General features: G+C 40.0%; 1 protein-coding gene across 1 annotated transcript in view; it reads right to left on the minus strand.

The window, feature by feature from the left end:
- Nucleotides 1-19,708, minus strand: part of LOC111648359 (ADAMTS-like protein 2) — a 32,580-nt gene extending 12,872 nt beyond the window's left edge. The window contains exons 1-10 of the mRNA XM_087171805.1: nucleotides 19,584-19,708; nucleotides 15,919-16,008; nucleotides 15,381-15,484; nucleotides 4,781-4,856; nucleotides 3,296-3,398; nucleotides 2,782-2,927; nucleotides 2,488-2,611; nucleotides 1,369-1,449; nucleotides 855-1,030; nucleotides 283-697 (exon numbers count right to left, since the gene is read on the minus strand). Coding sequence (XP_087027931.1) covers nucleotides 283-697; nucleotides 855-1,030; nucleotides 1,369-1,449; nucleotides 2,488-2,611; nucleotides 2,782-2,927; nucleotides 3,296-3,398; nucleotides 4,781-4,856; nucleotides 15,381-15,484; nucleotides 15,919-16,008; nucleotides 19,584-19,676 — 1,408 coding nt within the window. The 5' untranslated portion in view covers nucleotides 19,677-19,708. The remainder of the gene's footprint in view (nucleotides 1-282; nucleotides 698-854; nucleotides 1,031-1,368; nucleotides 1,450-2,487; nucleotides 2,612-2,781; nucleotides 2,928-3,295; nucleotides 3,399-4,780; nucleotides 4,857-15,380; nucleotides 15,485-15,918; nucleotides 16,009-19,583) is intronic.
- Nucleotides 19,709-20,934: the final 1,226 nt, after the last annotated feature.

Genomic DNA, 20,934 nt, shown 5'->3' on the forward strand with positions numbered 1-20,934 from the left:
AAAAAAAAAATAATATATATATATATATATATATAAATATTACATTGTTGACAGTCAATGCCAGCTATGATAATTAAATAACTGTTTAAACCATGGAATAAAAATGTAAAGATTTGGTAGTTACAGTTACAGCTTTTTAAAATCAACTATGAGCTTGTTTCTATATATATATATACTCTGTCTATGAACTCTGTCTATTGGCAGCTTCTACACAAACATTTGTAATTTGATTTAAAAATTAAAAAATGTTATTATCAGAAGACAGCTCAGTCTCTGACTCACGGTATCCAGATGGTGCAGGAGGTCCCTGCTCTTCCACATCATTGTGGCTGAACACATGACTGGTGACATCAGCCGGTCTGTAGACCAACACGGCCGCTGGTGGTGGAGGGCTGGGTGTCCGAATTTCCCACAAAACCTCCTCCCCTTCTTCTTCTTCCTGTAGCTGGATATTTGATTGGTCGTCAGCTGCCAGCTGTGTGTTGCAGTGATGGAGAGATGTCACACTCCCTCTGCTGTGGTTTGTCAACCTCACTTCATCCCCTATGACGTCCTCATTTACCTCATTATAGGTGAAGTTAAGATGGGAGTGGCCAGGGCTCAAAGTGACACCCTCTGCAGCAGTGATGTCATAAGACTTGAGGGGGATGGTGTACTCGTAGGTGATGTGAGGGAGCTTCCCATTCAAGTTGTAGTACTACATACACAATGATAAAAATTATACTGATTAAAATACTTCATACTGGGATAAAATTCAATCATATTTTGTTGTATTTAAAAACAAGACACATATACTATACTATATACTATTTACAAAATGTGTGTGTGCACACATCTCTGTGTGCTAGCACTACCATAACATTGAGGCCCTGCAGTGTTGGTCCCTGGGCGATGATGTACTCCAGCCCATCAGAGAACACATTGCTTGGACGTCGGTATTTAAACACTGTTCCCGCCACTCTGAAGTTTTGAGGATGGTCAAACACAGTGTTTCCATTGAAGAAGAAATTACCGGCTTCATCTGACAGGGCTGGATATGACAGGAAATGGGTGAAAATTGGGTGAGATCAGAACTGGGTCAGAACCCAAACATCTACAGAAAGATTAGTCAATTTCAAGAAAGTGTTACAATACAGCTACTGGTTCTTGTTTTGGAAATTCCAATTACCAGAGCTAGAGGAGAAGATTAAACTAATAACAAGGTCCAGACCATGTTCAGTCAATCTTATGTTATATCATATATTCAAATATATATAATTTCATGAATTAAAAAAACATCTCAAAACCCCCTTTGTGCTTTAACTGTTTATTGAAATCTGGAGATTTCATATTCAGTATATTGACCTTACAGAAGTTGTAGGTTCTCACCCAGGATGTTCTCAGTCTTGTGTCTCTCTATGATCTGAATGTCTGTAGCTCCAGCTGGGATGTTGGTGATGAACACGTAGCCTGATGGCAAAAATAGAGGCAGGATTGTCTGATGTGACCTAACTGTCAGTAGTGAACAGTGTAGCAAAAGTGTGTGTACAAATTAAACAAAAGACAGAAACTAACATGGTGTCCCTGTTGGAAATCAACCTTTGCTGCTGTACACATCAGCTCAATCTGATCTCAACTTCTCCAGTAGCTCCAAAGGCCCAAATCACAAATAAACAATCAGTAGTTTCCAACTTAGAAGCAGATGTGCTGAGTTTTGACATTTGGTATTTTTGTTGGTCATAGCATCAGCAAGTCCCAATCTACAGCCATGCTACTGGCTGAACAGAGCTAAAATGCAAATGCTAATATGTTGATCTTTAGCAAGTATAATGTTCAACATCTGGGTTTAGCTTGTTAGCATGCAAACGTTTGTATGGCTAAGGCTGAGAGAATAGTATTGTACAAAAAAAATCTTTTCTGATGATGGCGTTAGATGAAAACACAGAGGATCACCAAAGTCATTAGAATACATCATCCGAGCACTACGGATGTCTGAACAAATTTTTTTTGCCAAATCCATCCAGCAAATGGAGATATTTCACAATATGAGTGAAAACTCTATGAACCAAAGCGGTGCACAGATCAATTGATCAACAAAAAGACCAACAGCAGCTAGCGTGGCTAAACAGTTATGTTTAAAAAAAAATCAGACATTGCTGCCTTGTTATTGAAGATAATCCACTGATTTTTCATTTCTAAATGTAAAATGTCCTTTACATCATTAGAAATGACATTTCATTTAGCTCCTTTTGTACTGGGGTGTATGTAGACGTCTCAATAGCAGCTAGCTTGTGGTATCTACCCATGTAAAACTATCTGCATGGATATATACCACAAGGGTTGAGTGGAAAACAATGTTTGAATGTGAATGTGGATCCAGCATATTTAGTATTGTTTGACCAGTGTAACCGAATTCATCACCTGATAACTTGACTTTAACAATAATGGTACATAATTTTATACTTGTACGCACATCTGTCTACATGTGTGTTTGTGTGTGTGTGTTACCTAACTGTGTGAGTGCCTTCCTGTATGACCCAGAGATGCGCTGGCATGACGCCCCGTTGCCTCCACACACTCCACATCTGTCCACTGTCTTACTGCTGTACAGCTTTCCCTCACAACCTACAGGCTGCAAGAGAAGTTCAAAACATGTTTCACTTGTTCAATTTTTCTCATTAACAAGAAAACTTTGCCTTAAATGACTTAAAAAATCAAATATATTTTGCTATAACTTAAACATTTAATAAATATTAGTATATATATTCTTCTGAAAACACCACTTTTCCTTTATTGGATTACCTGACATATTCCCTCTATACAGACTCCGTGGTATTTAGTATCGCGGCAGAATGTACCATCATGGGCAGGAACGAGGAGCTGTCGCTCACCACTGATGGTTGTACACTGCAGGTCACATGGCTTATTGGAGATGCTGATGTAATCAGCTACACAGGAAATTACATATTTTAAAAGATATTTACTTTACTGACATCACAATCTACGATTTCTGTGTAATGAAATCTACAAAATTCAGTTGGATTGCAAAAGTGCAAAGTTGCCTTGTGAGCTTTAACTGAAGAGTAGATCAGGAAACTCACAACTGCTAGAGTTAGAAAGGCTTTAATAGATTCCCCATGTAAGCAGTCAAACTGAATGATTTTCAGCAAGTGGCCAACTGACAATTGTGAAACAATTTACCTTCATTTATTTGAGAAAGCACAGCATTCAAGTTGTGAATGTTCATGTCCAGAATAAAGAAGGAAGGAAGACAGGCAGGCAGGCAGACAGACAGACAGACATACCGACGGTGTACCTGGGTAAAGAGGTATCCACTGGTAGTATCTTCTTCCAAAGGCTTTAGAGTTAAATTGGGAACACTGGTGCTGTTTGAAGCTAACACTTGGGCTGAGACAGGGCTGGCAAGCACAACAACACACAAACACACACGCACACACAAAGACATAGAAAAGGACACCTACAGCTTAAAAGACAATTCAAGCATGACAAGAGTTTTTCAGTTTTTCATTAATTTCTTCCTACACTGTCTGTAACTTGATTATTTTGATTGAGAGACTCCTAGAAACATAAGTATGGTGGCCCTGAGAGCTCAACACACTGCAACTTCAGAGAACACATGCTGCACGCTGCAAAAACTCACAACACATGCAAATAAACAAAAACGTTGTAAATTAAGTCCTACAACACAACAGAAGTGTTTCTAGGGACACTAAAAAGTCATGAACCTGGCTGGAACTTGTTGTTCAATGTCAAATTGTAACCTCTGAAGTTAAAAGCACTGGATAACAAGTGCGTCCCAGACAGGTTACTCACTTTTTTTTCCTTTTAAGTTATTTTTTGCCTTGATTCTGATAGAGAGAGACAGAAAGAAAGAGAAAGAGAGAGAGAGAGAGAGAGAGAGAGAGAGAAAGAGAGAGAGAGAAAGAGAGAGAGAGAGAGAGAGAGAGAGAGAGAGAGAGAGAGAGAGAGAGAGGCCGCTGCAGTTAGGATTACTGCTTCATGCCCCGCCCCCCAGCGCTACCTCTACGCTTGTGTCTGCTGGAAACACTTCTGTTGTGCTGTAGGACTGAATTTTCAGTGCATTTGTTTATTTGCATGTGCTGTCATTTTTTTTGCAGCACATGTGTTGTCAAATTGATGAAAATATTTTTGTATGCGTTTTCTTGAGGTGCAGTGCATTGAGCTCTCAGGGCCACCGTACTTATGCCTCTAGGAGTCTCTCAATCAAAACAATAGCAAAAGATGGTGTTGGGTGAAGTGGCATGGGATTATGGGAGTTGTTGTCTTTACCAATGCCATCACTGCATTCTGCTTTGTTTGGTCAGGTCATTTCTTTGATGACTTATGAACCAGGTGCTCAAGAGGTTTTTAATTATCTGCAGAGGTCTCCAGTGACTTGGTAGAAACACCAAATAAGGAACTTTGGTTTTAAATATCAGTGTGTCTCCTACACTGGACGTCAGGGAGGGTCTGGGAGCCAAGCTACTGTTAATGTTGCTCGGATTGTTTCTCTGACAACTTATGATCCATGACACGTAAAACTGGATAAAAATCTTTTTAATTTTAACGATTCTGGTAGGCAACCACAACGAGGCTAAAAGAGGATATGACGCCATTGACAGGCGACGAAATGAAACAGATCCTTACCATGATTAAATTTTTCTGGTCTACTTGTTTTAAGACATTTTAAGACATTTTATAACATTTTAAAACATTTTAATGCAGAAAAGTTACATATTATACCTTTAACTTTAGTATCAATATGAGTGTAGCACCATACCTGGTTTGGACAGAGCTGGTACTGTTTAGGAGAGCCAACACAATATGAGCTGTTTATGTTCTGTGTGGTGGACAGCCTGAGACAAAGACAGGATATGGAATAAAATATGGTTAATATACTGCATTACATGTACAACACACAGTGCTGGATGTGTTGCTGAAGGCAATGAAAATATACTATCACATAAGAGAGAGGGCAGGTTATGGGGCTGAGACCCTAATTTAACCCCAAAAACCAAGTAGCACTTTCCTTCATCTGCCCATCAATTACATTATGATGGAGGCCATGCACAAGAAAGATATGATGTGCCTACCTCTCTTCTGGTTATCAAACGCACTGTCAGGGACAAGAATATCTTATGTTCAATAAGGGATGTTCTTGCTTTAATTGAGACATAGCAGGAGCAGGCAATGAGAGCATTAGTTACTGTTTTATCTGTCATTCATCTGTCAAAACTGAAGCACTTTGGAAATATAGTTGTGCAGATGTTACAGCGTCTTCAGTGGAGCAGTTGGAGCAGCAAGCACACTGGAGGGGGTCAAGTCTGTTGGGGAGGCTGGACTGAATGTGTTGCAGGACTATGGCACGGATTGGTCCAAAACCTCTATTTTGACGGCCGCATTAAGACAACAGAAAATGTCGTCTTTACACCTCAATTACGTCTAAAGATGACAGAAAATGCTGTGTGAACACGCTAATTTTTGAATGTCTTAAGACGTTTGTACCATCAATACTTCCATGCTATTGGCTGGCATCAACATACCCACACCTTTTTGACAGAGGGGCTACATTTCATACACAATGAGTTGTATGTATGCCTATATTGTGGTTATGTGGGCTACTGCAAGTGGGTATGTTTTGGCTACGTACCTATCATTTGTCTTATATGCAACTGCGAATCAGTATATGGGACAGCACATTTGTGCAGAGCGGGGGTCAGGAAATGACTAAATCACTGAAACTGAAAACAAGCTGAGGCAATGCAACATCATCAGCGGTGAATTTGAGCGGGTTTGAGTGACATCTGTTCAAGTTCAAGTATTCGTTTGTATGAAGTCTATGTGAGTGGTTCAGGTGCACTCCTCGCTCTGCTCCCTGCTCCACCCCCTCACCTGCTCTGTCTCTACATCCTCTATAGTAAAGCTGAATGATTAATCGCATTTGCGATAATATCGCGATATGATAAAATGAGATATTCTGACTGCAAAGGCTGTGATAACACTCTGGTCATGTGACATGCAAGCAAGAGTAGAGTAGTCGGCCAAAAGAGGGAGCAACAACTGGATAAGCAGTACAGCGTGCGATCCCACACATATTTTAGCTATTTTCGTTTTTCGCTAATACAGCAGAGCCCTATCAGAGTCTTACGGTGTATTTCATTAATGAAACTCTGCGCTCACTGCCTTCAAACTGCCTACTTCCCAGACGAGCACACGGGGGAAAACATTGCAGCTGGCCCAAGAGAGGGGTTTGCCAGATGGGATCTCCATGAAGAAAACCATGTCTGCATAACAATGGACAATTTTACATGCTTACAAAGCTGTAAGTTAAACAAATCAGTCAATATACTACTGCGATTGAAGTAATTAAATAAAAATATGTCATTCATATCAATTCATGCATCATCTAATTTCATCATGACATTTAGGCGTGGCCTACATGAAAGAACGGTTTATGTTTAATCTATCTAATATTGTGTTAGTTATAATATAGAATGATTTATTGCTTGTGTTTGTTGAATAATACAAAGGATAAGGAACTTGAAAAATTTAGATTATTTTCCCAAATTGTTTAGCCCTATGCTACAGGTTCTCATTCCTGTCCAGAGGGTGAACAGACCATATCTGTGTTTTTGTTTAACAGGAAAACATTCTCTCCACTAATCAGAATGGATCTTAAACAGTTTACATTGAAATCACAGCCTCACTGAACCAAAGTTCTCTTTTTTCCTCCAGTCTGCTCAAAATTCAACAGGTTGTCATTTGTGCTCTAACACTGCCATCTAGTGGCACTTAGACAAACACACCACATTTAATAAATATGTCAATTATGATATTGAAGTTACATTTTTCTCAATAAGTAGTAGCCTATAAAAAATGCAGATATTAATAACATCAATATTATTTATATGACATTATTATTATTAATAATGTCAATATTCCTAACCTCAATTCATAGGTTGAATTGGGAATTGTTTCTTTTCTCGTAGCCATAGAGAGCAGCTTCGGATGGGCTTAGCAAGGGCCAGTTACAACATCCAGCGAAACTGACATCACTTGTATGCACATCAGTCTAGATGAGGACACCCATAGCTCTGAACAGCTACACGCCTTTTGGGAGGTGGAGTCACTGGGTATCATTAATGAGAAAACCCAGACCCCGGAGGAAACAGAGGCTATTCAGAGCTTTGAACAGACTATAACACACATGAATGGCCGCTACCAAGTTGAGTTACCATGGCAACCTGACAGACCTGAGCTCCCGAACAACTTCAGGGTCGCTAGGGAGCAGTTTGAAGAAGTCGTGAGGAGACTAAAAATGGATGCAACCTTGTACACGAGGTACAATGACATCATACAGGATTACCTGCAGCAAGGCATCTGCGAGGCTGTACCAGAGGACAGTTCAAGGGCAGAGCAAAATAGAAATATGAAATATTACATGCCACATCATGCTGTCATAAAGCAACAACCAAACAGAGTGGTGTTTGATGCATCTTCATATGAGGAGGGTTGCCCATCACTAAATGACAGAGCCCAACCTTAATCCAAATCTGTTAGAGGTGCTAATCAGATTCAGACTAGATAGCCTGCAGATATTACCAAGGCTTTCTTGCAGATAGCTCTAGCAAAAAAGATCAAAGATGTTGTCGGGGTTCCTGTGGCTCCAGGCACCTGCAACCAAAGACTAAAAATGAGTTGCGCATCATGAGAATGAGTAGTATTCAGCATCTCTCCTAGCCCATTCCTGTTAGCTGAAACAATAAGGAAACACATCAAGCAGTACGAAACAGAGCAGCCTAGAGCAGCAGAGGCACAGAGATTCTTTCTATGTGGATGACTTAATTTCCAGTTCATGTGATGTGGAGGAAGCCTTTTCAGTCTCCACAATAGCAAAAGGAGATTCTGTCCCGTGCCGGCATGAACCTGTGTAAATAGGTGACAAATTCACCAGATCTGAGAGCCAAGTGGACAGAAAGTGGAGTAGAACACACAAAAGAAACAGACACCTGTGCAAATGTACTGAAAGTGTTCGGGTTAATGTGGAGATCTAGAGTTAGTCTCAGATCAGACTACCAAAGTTTTTCTCTTAGCCTTAAAAGAGATTTATTGCAAGGTGAGGACTGTGTAAAGTAATTTACTTGGACAATGCCAAGATGTTCAAAAGAGCAGACCAAGACCTGAAAGAACTATGCAGGCAATCAGATCATCAGAGCATCAGAGCTCATAAGATTCTTCACAGACAAAGGGATCACCTGGAAGTTTATTGCTGAGCGAGCTGCTTGGTGGGGTGGCTTCTGGGAAAGACTTGTGAGATCTGTGAAAACATGCTTAAGGAGGGTCATGGGGAAAGCTTCACTAAACCAGGAGGAACTAATGACTATCCTTGCAGAGGTAGAGGCTGTGGTGAACTCCAGACCTCTCTCCTATGTACACAGTGAGGCATCAGAGCACCAGCCATTCACACCATCTCATTTCCTGGTTGGGAAAGGACTAACTTCTCTACCACCAAAGACTGTGCTCCTCCCATCTCAGGCGACCAATGTGAGCAGAGAGGACATGGGTTTGAGATGGAGGTATCGTCAGCGTCTCTTAACCAGCATTTGGAACAGCTGGCGAAAGAACTACTTAATGGACTTGAAATCAGCTCACAAATGTGAGCTACCTACACCCACTGTTTTGAAGGTGGGAGATGTTGTCCTGATAAGAGAGGATACTGGAACTGTTTCTAGGCAGCGATGGACTCATTCGTTCCTGTACTATTCGTACTTCTACGGGCAAGTGTGTTAAAGAGACCTTTTCAGTTAATATATCCATTAGAGATAAGTTAAAGAAATGGACTGAATAGGGTTGATCAACTTATCATGGAGGATGTTGTGAACTGTTTGGTTCAAACAAGCTAAATAATGTGGTTTATGTTTCTCTGTTTGAAAGGCAGCTAATGGTAATGATTTAGTAATATGATGAAGTGTTGAGCAGACGTGCTTTTATTTTGAAGTATAAGGAACAGGAGCTGTTGCGGTTTTATTATTAGTAAAGTGTTGATGTTATGAAGTTGAGACACCGGCTGTAAGAGCCCGGTTTGTCTACGTTGTGCTTGTAAAACTGCAGCATACTGGCAAGTAAAATGTTCCATTTTGACACTTGGTTTGTTCATTGCTCGAAGCTCCCACTACACAACACTGTGAACTTTTGTCATAATTGCTGTGTGAAGTCTTGGGTTATTGCTAAAACATCCAAAATAGTCAGTATGTCCAGTTTGTTCTTGAGTCCGAGTCAACATTTGTGCCAAATTTGAAGGGATTCCCTTGAAGAGTTTTCGAGATATGGCGTTCACAAGACCAAAACCATGCTTCTGTGAGGTCACCAGGACGTTGACCTCTGGCCTTTAACCTTTGACTACCAAAATCTAATAAGTTCATCCTTGAGTCCAAGTGAATGTTTGTGCCAAATTTGAAGAAGTTCGGTCATGGCGTTACTGAGATATCGCGTCCGCGAGAATGGGACAGACGAATTGACAATCTGAAAACAACATGGCTCTGTGCCGGCTCTGACTGTCACTGGCATAGAGGAATAACAACTTTCATCACCTGTCAGTCAGTATGGAAGGCATATTATGAATGACACATAATTTCAGTCAGGAATCAAAGTGCTGTAAATACTGTAATAAACCTGAGGGCAAACCCTGCAGGATGCCAGCTGAAGAGCTGAGGTTTAGTGGGTGTGGGAAAAGAAGAGAAAGAAATGTTACAATCCACAACGATCTTTTCCCAAAACCTTTCCTTTAGTACACAGTCTATCATGCCCACACATAGCTTTTGTGACAACTCGCCTGTTATGAAGAAGTAGTTCTTTGTAGAATAAACAGTGATTCACTGACATTTAAGGCTCATAATGAGAAGTGAGTTTGTTTAATGAGTAGCTACAGCAGCTGACACTGTGAGCAAACACTACTTACAGTATATACACTTCTCAGACACTTGGCATAAATTCACACAGCACATTTAAAATGCTTCACACTGACTAATGCTGATGTTATCCTCATTACCATCTTGCATACCAAATTGATCACAATCAGTTGCTCCATTTGTTCCAATTCCAGACCTTTTTGTTGTGGCCAACATTTCAAAACTTCAGAGAGCACTCGAAACGAATCCCACTTCCACTTTTCATAAAGGGAGATATTCAGACACTTTTCAGTAGCTTAATGTAACAAGACTCGATCAGAACCTGGTATCTGGCTGGTCAATGTGTGAAATTGAACACATAGTTGAAAACTGTTGTGGGACTGCTGTAAACACTCTAGACTTAATCCTATCCCGTGGAATAAGAGGTATCTAAGTCTGACTGTCTCTCCCGTTACTTCTGCAATCTCTGATCACTTTTTTATCAAGTTTGAAGCAACACTAGCTTGTCCTCACATTACTAGCTCAATTGTATTTACCACACAACACATTGGTCCAGCAACTGTAGCTGCTCTTGCTGAGAAACTACTGGAGCTAAACTGGTGTTGGCTTCCAAACCCACCACCTGTCTACTGGACCCTCTACCAGATAAGATCTCCAAAGACCTATGGCCAATGTTGGGACCATCAGTACTGAACATTATTATTGTTCCCAGTAGCTTTAAGACTGCTGTGGTGAAACCTTTGCTTAAAAAACCACACGTTGATCCATCCTTAAATAATTATCAACCAGTCTCAAACCTACCTTTCTTTTCGAAGGTACTGGAAAGGGTTGTGTCTCAGGAGCTTTTGTCTCATTTGTCTAATAACAATCTTTTTGGACCATTCCAGTCTGCTATATGCAGGGCCTGTCACTCCACTGAGACAGCACTCACTAAAGTATTAAATGATCTTCTGATCTCCATGGATTCGGACTCTACCTCTGTGCTCCCCTTGCTGGATCTCAGTGAAGCTTTTGATACTATAGATCACTGTATTCTCTTAGACCAACTTGAAAGCAAATTTGGTGTTTCTGGCCTGGCCCTCACCTGGTTAAAATCCCACTTATCTGACAGAAGACAATGCATCTTCTATAATAACACTATATCGACATACTCTGTTGTGAGATATGGTGTACCCCAGGGCTCTGTTTTTGGCCCCTTTTTTCTCTATATATTTCACCTCTTAGTCAAATTATTTCGCAGTCATGGAATAAATTTCCATTGTTATGCTGATGATACTCAGCTGTATGTACCTATAAAGGCTGATGATTCCTCTCTGATTACGAATTTAGAGGTCTGTTTGTCTGCTGTGAAAAGATGGATGTCTCATAATTTTTTGCTCCTAAATTTAGACAAAACTGAGATGCTGGTCGTTGGCCCGACCCAACACAGACACCAGTTTGAGCAATTAACAATAACTATTGATAACTGTGTGATTTCTCATAGTCTGACAGCCAAAAATCTGGGTGGCACTTTCGATTCTTCCCTCTAATTTGATCAACACATTATCACTAAGACTGCCTTTTTTCATCTATGTAACATAGCTAGGATTCGGTCTTTTCTGTCTAAGACTGATGCTGAAATCTTAATCCATGCTTTTGTTTCATCAAGACTTGATCATTATAACGTTTTGTTTTCTGGCCTGCCACATGCTCGTATTAAAAGTCTTCAAATGATTCAGAATGTTGCAGCTAGAATTGTTACTAAATCCAGAAAGTTTGACCATATTACACAGATTTTAGCTTCCCTTCATTGGCTACCTGTCCATATCAGATCATACTTTAAGGTGCTTTTGATGGCATATAAGGTTCTATATGGACTTGCTCCTTCATACCCGTCTGATCTGCTTAAATCTTATACTCCATCTCGTGCTCTCCATTCCCAGAATTTAGGGCTCCTGTCTGTTCTCAGAGTTAAAAAGACATCAGCTGGCTGCAGAGCCTTTTCCTATCGTGCCCCTCTGTTCTGGAACAACCTTCCTGCTGACATCAGACTGTCTTACTCCGTTCAGACTTTCAAACTTAAAACGTATTTTTATGTCTTAACTCTCAGTTAGCTTCTTATTCAGCCTTTGTACCTGTTACCATCCTACCACCGGCGGGTGGGCCTCAGTCTCAATAAATCAGTAAACTCAGTACAGTATAGTACAGGTTGTCCTGCCGACAAGATCACTGTAAACTTTCTGAAAACCACTGCATAATTCTAACCATTTGTTTTTTCCCTCAAGCACATGAAGCACCCAGGCTGTGTGCCTCTCTCTCTCCCTTCTCCTCCTTTATCTCCTTCCTGTTACTCTCTGCAGGTCCTCCTGCCTCCAGAGCTGTAGAGTCTGGATCTGCAACTGCAAACCACCTACTGCCCTCATGATCCTGTTTAACACCTGCTGCTAAACCTGCTAAAATTTACTATAATTTGTAATGATAATTATTAATGTTATTAGCTGTCATTGCTATTTTTATCAGTATGAGCACTACAGTTGCCATTACATTACTATTGCTGTTACTGTCGCTACTATCATTATTATTAATATTGCTATCATTGCATGTTCTTGTTCTTTTCCTCTGTGCTTTCTCTTGCTCTCTCTCTCTCTCTCACTCTCTCTCTCTCTCTGTGTCTTCTAACCCAACCGTTCAAGGCAGATGGCCACCCACCCTGAGTCCGGTTCTGCTCGAGGTTTCTGCCTCTTAAAAGGAAGTTTTTCCTTGCCACTGTCACGTAGTGCTGCTCTTGGTGGGAATTGTTGGGTCTCTGTAAAAAATATTATAAAAAGAAGGTCTAGACCTGCTCTATTTGGAAAATGACTTGAGATAACTTATGTTGTGAATTGGCGCTATACAAATAAAATTGACTTGACTTGACATCAACACATTCTATTATGATTCAGCCTAGTGTCTGCTGGTTTCAGTCCAGTGTCAGCTGATTTCAGTCTAGTGTCAGCTGGTTTCAGTCTAGTGTCAGCTGGTTTCAGTCCAGTGTCAGCTGGTTTCAGTCTAGTGTCTGCTGGTTTCAGTCCAGTGTCCAGTAAACAATGCAGACTGTAAAAGTCCCCTAAAAAAACTGTTTGTGCCAATTGATTTTGAAAGGGGCATTGGGGAAACTCCATTTCAGTCATGTGGTATTCAGCTGACCAATGATAAAACTACGATCACTCAGTCAGTCAGTCAGTCAGTCAGAAGCCGCCACTCTGAGTTAAACTGCATTGTATGTAACATGACCTAAATCACTCAATGCACAATCACCATTATTACTCACTGCTTCACAGTTATTGTGAAACCATGAATATTAATGCTAGTTTTTTCATATTTCCAATTCACTCATAGTGATGAACAACTGAGTATAATCACTTACTTATGCAGCTTTCTAGCCTCTTTTAGCTGCTTGTTTCATTGTTATAGCCCACACTCTGATCTCATCAACTTCCTCTCCAGCAGCAGGCAGCTGGAGTTTTTTGTTGTTTGTTTTTTTAAGATTATGTTTTCATCGTTTTGCTTTTATTGAACAGTCCGTGTTGAGAGACAGGAAATGTGAGGAGAGCAATGACATGCAAGAAAGAGCCAAACTGTGGCCGCTATGTGGTATGTGCCTTAACCATTAGGCTACCTGGGAACCACAGGCAGATGTTTTCATTGAAAACGCTCTGATAAACCCACAGAAAAACTGGCTGCCCGGTACCAAACAGCAGACAAACACCATTGATGTGCTGGTGAACATAGTGGAACATATAGCATAGATAGCATAGATAGCATAGATAGCATAGATAGCATAGATAGCATAGATAGATAGATAGATAGATAGATAGATACTTTATTTATCCCCTAGGGGAAATTCATGTTAATGGATATGATGCAGACATGTTACCATGGGCCCTGCTGAATGAAAATCTGCTGTTGCTCCTGTGTTTAGTTTTCTGTTGTGACTGGGTGAATATTGTAGCAAGTGCACACATTTACATGAGACGTGATCAACTAAAGAACATGAACAACTTGGATTTTTTGACAGTAAAGCAGTAAGAATCTTTATTCACTTGAAACTGGCTCATGGAAATGCATCTTAAGGGCCCAGCACTTCAAAATGTGGCTAGATTTCACAACAAGCAACATGTGTCTGCACAAATTGTACCAAGAAAAATCTTAAGAGTGTTGTAGTTTATGTCCAATATAATTCAAATTCTGTATGTGTGTTAGGGGGGACCTAAAGAACTCCAACACGGAGTTAATGCATCTGTCTTTCATTACCGTGTGAACCCCCCACCCTCCAGCCCCCAACCCCCACACATAAACACCTCCTCTGTCTATCTATCTATGTCTCTCTTTCTTCAGCCCATCCTCCTACACTGTTTAGACGGTAAAGTAGGAGAGACAGCAGTAAGAGGTGAGCGGGAGGTCAGTATGTGAGAGTGTCACATCTAATTGGTAGAGGATGATGAGGGGAGGACAGGAGAGGAAGAGGGGAGAAAAGAAAAGCAAGACAAGAGGAAGTGGAATCAGTGAATAAACTGGAAAGCGAGGAAAATGAGGAGAAGAGTGTGGGTTTAAAAGGAGAAAAATTTGATGAAAATGGAAAGAGGAGTAAAAGGGGCAGACATGAGAGGAGAAAATGGGAGGAGAAAGAAAGGGGAAGAAGGGGGGAGACAGAGGGCCAACAGTGAGGGCAGAGTGGTGTTAATCTTGGTTGACAGAAACTTCCGCAAGTCTGACAGGGGAAGGTCAAAGGTAACAAACACACACATTCTGTCAACACTCTACCTATATTCCATGTGTGTGTTGCCACATTTCTACTCACTCTGCCACAGTGTGTTATTCCATCCATTAGTTACACAACTTATCCTTTGACGGGACCAATGTGACCATGTTATCATATACAGAAAACGTCAAAAGGAAGGTGCCTGATCCTGATCAGATGCCTGAACCGAACCACCTCAACTGGCCTATTTCAACTTCAGCAGCAGCTCTACTCTGAGCTGCCTCCCGACTTAGAGAGGGCAATCCACTGTTTTTCGGCAGAGATCCACAGCCTCAGAACTGGAGGTGCTGAAACTCGTCAACAACGTCACAAAGACTGAATGGCTCGTAGCAACTGCCCCTGTACCCCATACCCCCATACACCCCACAAGACGTCCTGGGGGACACGGTCATGACCCTTCAACAAAAGTCCCAAAAACTTGTGTAGACTGAGTGGGCAAACTCCCATCACAGTTCATTAGTAACCATGCAAGGGTAAAGAGCTGTTCCATGACCAGGACAGAATCCACATTGCTTGTCCTGGATCTGAGGTTGACGGTCAAGATCTACCTGGTTTGAGCTACCACAGATGGTCATGTTCACTTGTGTGAACTATGGTTATGTTTGTACCCAGTTTCCATAGTGGTCCCCACAAAAATGACTTTCCATCTACATTTGTGTGTGCATCGATATAGCTATTTTAAAACACACTACCTCTGTATGAGACAGTGTCTCTCCTGACTCCTCACTCCTCCTCCACAGCTCCTGGAACAAGAGGACCAACTGGACCACTCCCCCCACCACTGAAACACCTCCTCCTAGAAGAGAGAATACACAGTCAGAAAAAACAACCGGAACAAGCATGTCATTTCAACTAGGGAGAGGTGTAACTTATCAAACAGCAGTTTGGGAATTGAAGTATTATTGCAATTGTTGGTCCGCCTTTATTCTGGCAGCGGAGGTAGTCACAGAGCCAAATCGACATCTGTATAAAATGAAGAGATGGCATTGCGGGACAGACACCCACGCCTCTGATTCTGGTATGCCGGCATGCATTAAAAATCACACACTGGAGCGTCAATATGTCAGCTTTGTTTTGTTCAGTGTAAACAGGCAAAGGTGGCATAATGAAGGTTCTTCTTAACTCCAAAAGAGCCTGAGTAAAAAGGGCTTCACATATTGATTTGAGTCAGACACAAATTAAATTCACATTAAAAAAAGATTGAAGAGTGTGAGTGTGTAACTGCAGTACCTTATTGCTTGTCTGTTTGACATTCAGACTTCCATGGCTGTGTGATTGTAGATGGATGGTACCCTGCTCCACCCTCCCTTCACTTCTGTCCTGGCAGACACACATCACATACACAGTCACATATACATATACATGAACTTGGAAGACATGTACCCAGAAATCTCAATTCAGTTGAACTGACCCTTTAATACACTGGTAAAACTAAACATCTACAAGTTGTATCTGCTGACCACAACGCTAAAATGTCTTTGTGGCTAACTGTGTGCTGTTGTGATTAGCTAGCACATGTGATTTCAATGGTTATGAAGTCCACTGCAACTTCACAAGGTTAAAATATATTATAATGTCTATTTAGTTTTTAGCATTGTAAGAAGAAGACAGTTTAACTTTTTGTATGTGATAAACCAATAACTAAATAGCACAGGGTGTACTATTCAGCTAGTATGTAACAGGTTCACTTTTGGTCAAATTATGACCAACAGATTTGAATATGTCTATAAATGTATTTAATCAGATATTGGTTGTCACTTGCAAAATGTATTTGTGTGTGTAACGATATCTCACCCCAGTTTCTTCCTCCTCACTGCCAACCATCTGCTCTAACTGGTTTTGTTTACATGCAGAGAGACAGCCGGACTTCTTTAGGTTTCACTGTTTCTATTTGATTTAACCATTTTCAGCTACTAGAATTCACCATTTGAATTTAGTATTTGAATATTGAATGAAATGACTAACTTAAAAGCAGCTGATTAAATAAATCAAATCAAATACACTGTACAGAATGTTTCCATTGCTTTAGGAAACAACCTGATGCTTTATGAAATGATTAATCAAGCAACATTACACTAACATTTTTTGGATAGCTATCATATTAAAAAGTTAACCACTGGAATCATAATTGAAACGGCACATCAACAAACATTAATATTTTTTGAGATAAAAAGAATAATGGAGGGCCCCTGATCTATACTTTTAGCATTTACCAGCAACAAGTTTATAAACAAAGTGGAGGAATGGAGAACAGTCCAGTCAGTATTGGCAGGGTTGATATTATGAGTCAGTATTATCAGAGATACATCTATATCAATGTACAGAATTGCCAACCTAAAGACAATGGCACCACTACATAGTCCAGCACATCACAGGTATATTTTTCAGCTGTAAGTAGTTCTCTTCAGTACATGTCTTGGTCGCTAATTAAAGAAAAAAAAAAATTTAAGGGATCTCATCAAAATATTTCTTTATGTTTTTAAGTTTAAAAAAATAATACCAGAGGATATATTGTTAAATCCCAGTTATGGAGTCCCTTTTGACTTAACCATAAAATGCATTTGCCCAGGAAACACTTACATGACCAAATAAGTGTAAGACATGAATGGATATGAGAAAAAGTTAAAGTCTTTGAAAATGAAAATGAATTTCATTTAAGCAAGATTCCTTGATTAGAAAAGTAAGATCAGGCTAGTTTGCTGAAGTGGCTCTTAGATATTAGGTTTGAATCAAAACAGCACACTAACAGTTTTCACAAACAGGGCTATAACAAATGGAATGGAATATAAAAATACACTAATATATAATACGTCTGGACTGTTGCTCAATATACTTATATGTATATATATATATATATATATATATAGTTAAATTAAGCGAATCGTCTGCTATTTCAAACTAAGTGATGTTACCACAATGAACGTAAACCTTTAAATAGAAAGCATTGCGTCACCACTGCTATGGTGCATTACGTTTGCGTGTAATAATGTACAAAGACTGCTTAACTACTGTTGGAAGACACTGTCTTTAAATAACCTTTGCCAAAAAAGTATATTAGATGTCATGCCAATTGTTGTGTGCATTACACAACTATCCCTTTTTACTGCTGCCATCATTTTTATGTGTAGTCAACTTGATCCACGAAGCTCAGCTCCACATCCACAAACCCAGGGCTCTTTTAAATTCTCTATACAGTATAAGTTTTTTTCTTTCATTGCAAAGAATAAATGGACTGAATTAAGAAATCTGTGCTAACCAAACAAACATGGGGCAGCTTATCAGCCATCTCTGGGAATGTTCAGTTCACTTACATACACAGAAACCAAGAGTGTTTATCATTTAGAGGAAGAACTGTGAATGGTGGTGGTTACTACTGAGGAAAAAGTGTCTGCAAACAATTGATTGCACTTTGAATATGCATCTGTTTAGAGTTTCATGAGACCTCAACCCTGCTGGGCTGGCTGACTGATGGCTGTCACCATGTTGTCTTATTTACACAGTTAAACAATCAAGCCTCCTGGTCAGGCAGCAGATCAGTCTGTTAGTTTGTCAGTCACCTAATACTGATTTAGCCCACAGTCAACAGTGCAGCCAAATGGCCGGTCAATGATGTGAAGGAAGAGATGTTTCTATCCTACAATCTATGTGACCGAAGTCAATATAATGTTTCCTTCACTGATAGCTATTGTCTGTTTGACAAACTAAATTACTTAATCACTTATATACTTGGCCACATGAAGAAAGACAAATAGATTTTCCCTACAAGTAAAAGCTGCATAGTTTAAATTATTGTCTTTAAGGGGGATTAATCAACATAACTGTTAAGTACTGTATGTGGACTAAAACTACCAAAGAATTAATGAATTGTTTCATGTTGAATTGTTCATCCAAATTCACAATATTAAGCAGTATCTCAGTGAGTTACTGTGATTTGCAACTTAATTAACATAATATCTAAATCTCTAATGTAGGTAGATTTTCCACTGCCAGAGATCTACATTTATTTCAGATAGTACAGATAGTACAGACAAATACACAAACACGTAAATATAAACATAAACCTATTATTCACATGAGTTGCATTTGCAACCATCTGCCTGAATAAAACATGAATATAGTTACAAACATTGCTTCTGTTACATCCAATGTACAAATTGGTCAAGTTCAACAAGGCTGCTGTTTTTAGCTACATCATCATAAACAAACAGATAAATTGACGCAGATCAACATTTTACCCCACTCGGAGAAAATTTTAATCTGGTGATTACAATAAACCTCACACAACAGGTCACGATCATTTGATGTGGTTTGATCTGAGTATAAATCTGGGGGAACCTCATTCTTCAGTGTTACAACTGGTTTGGAGAGAGAGGGGTAACCAAACACCATTTACAACTGACATCATTCATGTCACTTCACTGCTGCCTTGTTTATCGTCTAATGAAAACACATGTTTAGACAGTCGTTACCGTTCATTCCTTGACGCATCCGAGCATCCGAGACCAGAGTTAATTCAAAAACAGCATCAGCTTTCTCGGAGGTTCGGCTCAGAGAACAGTGATGTTCCCGCAGTTGGTAACAGTTAGCTTACCTTCACATACACAATAACACTGTGGTTATGTGGCTTTTCGAAGCCCGAACTTCTCTGGGGAGAGAAATTTAACTCAGACATTACCGTTACTGAGTTAATTACATCTTTGAAAATGTCTCCAAGAATTAATTTAAGCAGAAAAGTAGACAGTGCTCTGAACGATAAGGAAGGCAGCATCAAAGTGACAGACTTGAGAAGTGACTACTCTCCATTGGAGCAAACTACTAGTCCCCCCTCATAACTTTAAACCACTGTGCTAATGGATAACTACAGTGAACAAACGGCTACTCCGCAAGCTATTTACCTTAACGGGCCAGTTGTTCGTTAGCGGGAGAACCGGGAGGTGTAGCAGGAGAAAGGAGCAAACCGGGAGAGCTAACCCTCCGTTCCCGAACATGGTTCATTCATGTCATGGACCGACAACTCTCGCCCTCCCCTTACCTCCGCTCCCCACCGAACTCCACTACTTCTGCCCACTTCGCTCCTCCCACTTCGACCCCTTTTTTGATGTAGCCACGCCTCCCCGGGTTGCTCGCGCTCACAAAAGTACGCACGCGCACAAGGACACCTTCACTTGTTTGAGTAACGTGGTAGTGCAGCAGTATTCAATATATCCCGGTGAGTAAGACATATATCAAGAAAAGGGTGGCAGACAGAGGTGGACAAAGTTCACAGCTCCATTAGGCTATTTGGGCCACCAAAGTATAGCTCCTCTGGTCAAATATGACTCCAATACAAGTGAAAGATGTTCAGTCAGATTTTTACTTGAGTTGAGTCACCTGCTTGATGTTAGAAATACTAAACTACAAAAAGTAGCCTGCATTTTTGCTATTTTGTGTATGTATTTATGTATTATTTCATTGTTCCACAGTGTAGGCTATGTACAGAACCTATGACTCTGAAACAACCTGCTGACTGACTGATTGTTGAACCTGTAGAATAAAAAGCATGTAGAATATGCTACAAATCTTATAGAAATTACCATAAAAACACAACTGAATTAATAAAAGGACAGCAATTGCTGTTTTCGTATTTCTTTTTTAGGGATTAATGAAGTTTGGTCATGGTGAACACAGCAAACATTTAAAAACAAAATGAATCTTTTTCTAAAATCTCTAAAATTTCAAACATCAGTAGACCTGCCAGTGCCAAGTGTTCAACAATGCAAATGCAGCATGCACAACATGACTGAGGGGAGTTCGCTGTGATTGGTTTTTCTCCTGTGATGAACACAGTGTATGGTCTATCACATTTTCAAAATAAAATAAAATAAATTCCACAGACTAAAAGCTGCTTCAAAGTAAGAGTATGCATAGAAATGTATCGGTGTCAAAAGTACAATATTTGTCTTTTAAGTGTAGTGGAGTCAAAGTCATAAGTTTCCAAAAACTAAGTACAAGTAAATGTACTTAGTTGCTGTCCAACCCTGGTGACATATCATGTGTCAGTTTATACAACAGAGCTATTGGCAATATTATTGGCCCTGCAGTGGATAGAGGAAAAGGAGATAAAAACACTGTGATAACATCTGATAGCTACTCAGCATTTACAAGCAGAAAAACAAGCAGATCACTAAGAACAGACCTCATCAATTAAATATACATTATAATGTACAGAATGGAGATTAAGGGTATATCTACACACTTCCTTTGGGT

This window comes from Seriola lalandi, unplaced genomic scaffold (genome assembly GCF_002814215.2).
Source record: "Seriola lalandi dorsalis isolate HSWRI2012SDOR001 ecotype SW California unplaced genomic scaffold, Sedor1 jcf7180002054981, whole genome shotgun sequence".
NCBI classification, from domain to species: Eukaryota; Metazoa; Chordata; class Actinopteri; order Carangiformes; family Carangidae; genus Seriola; species Seriola lalandi.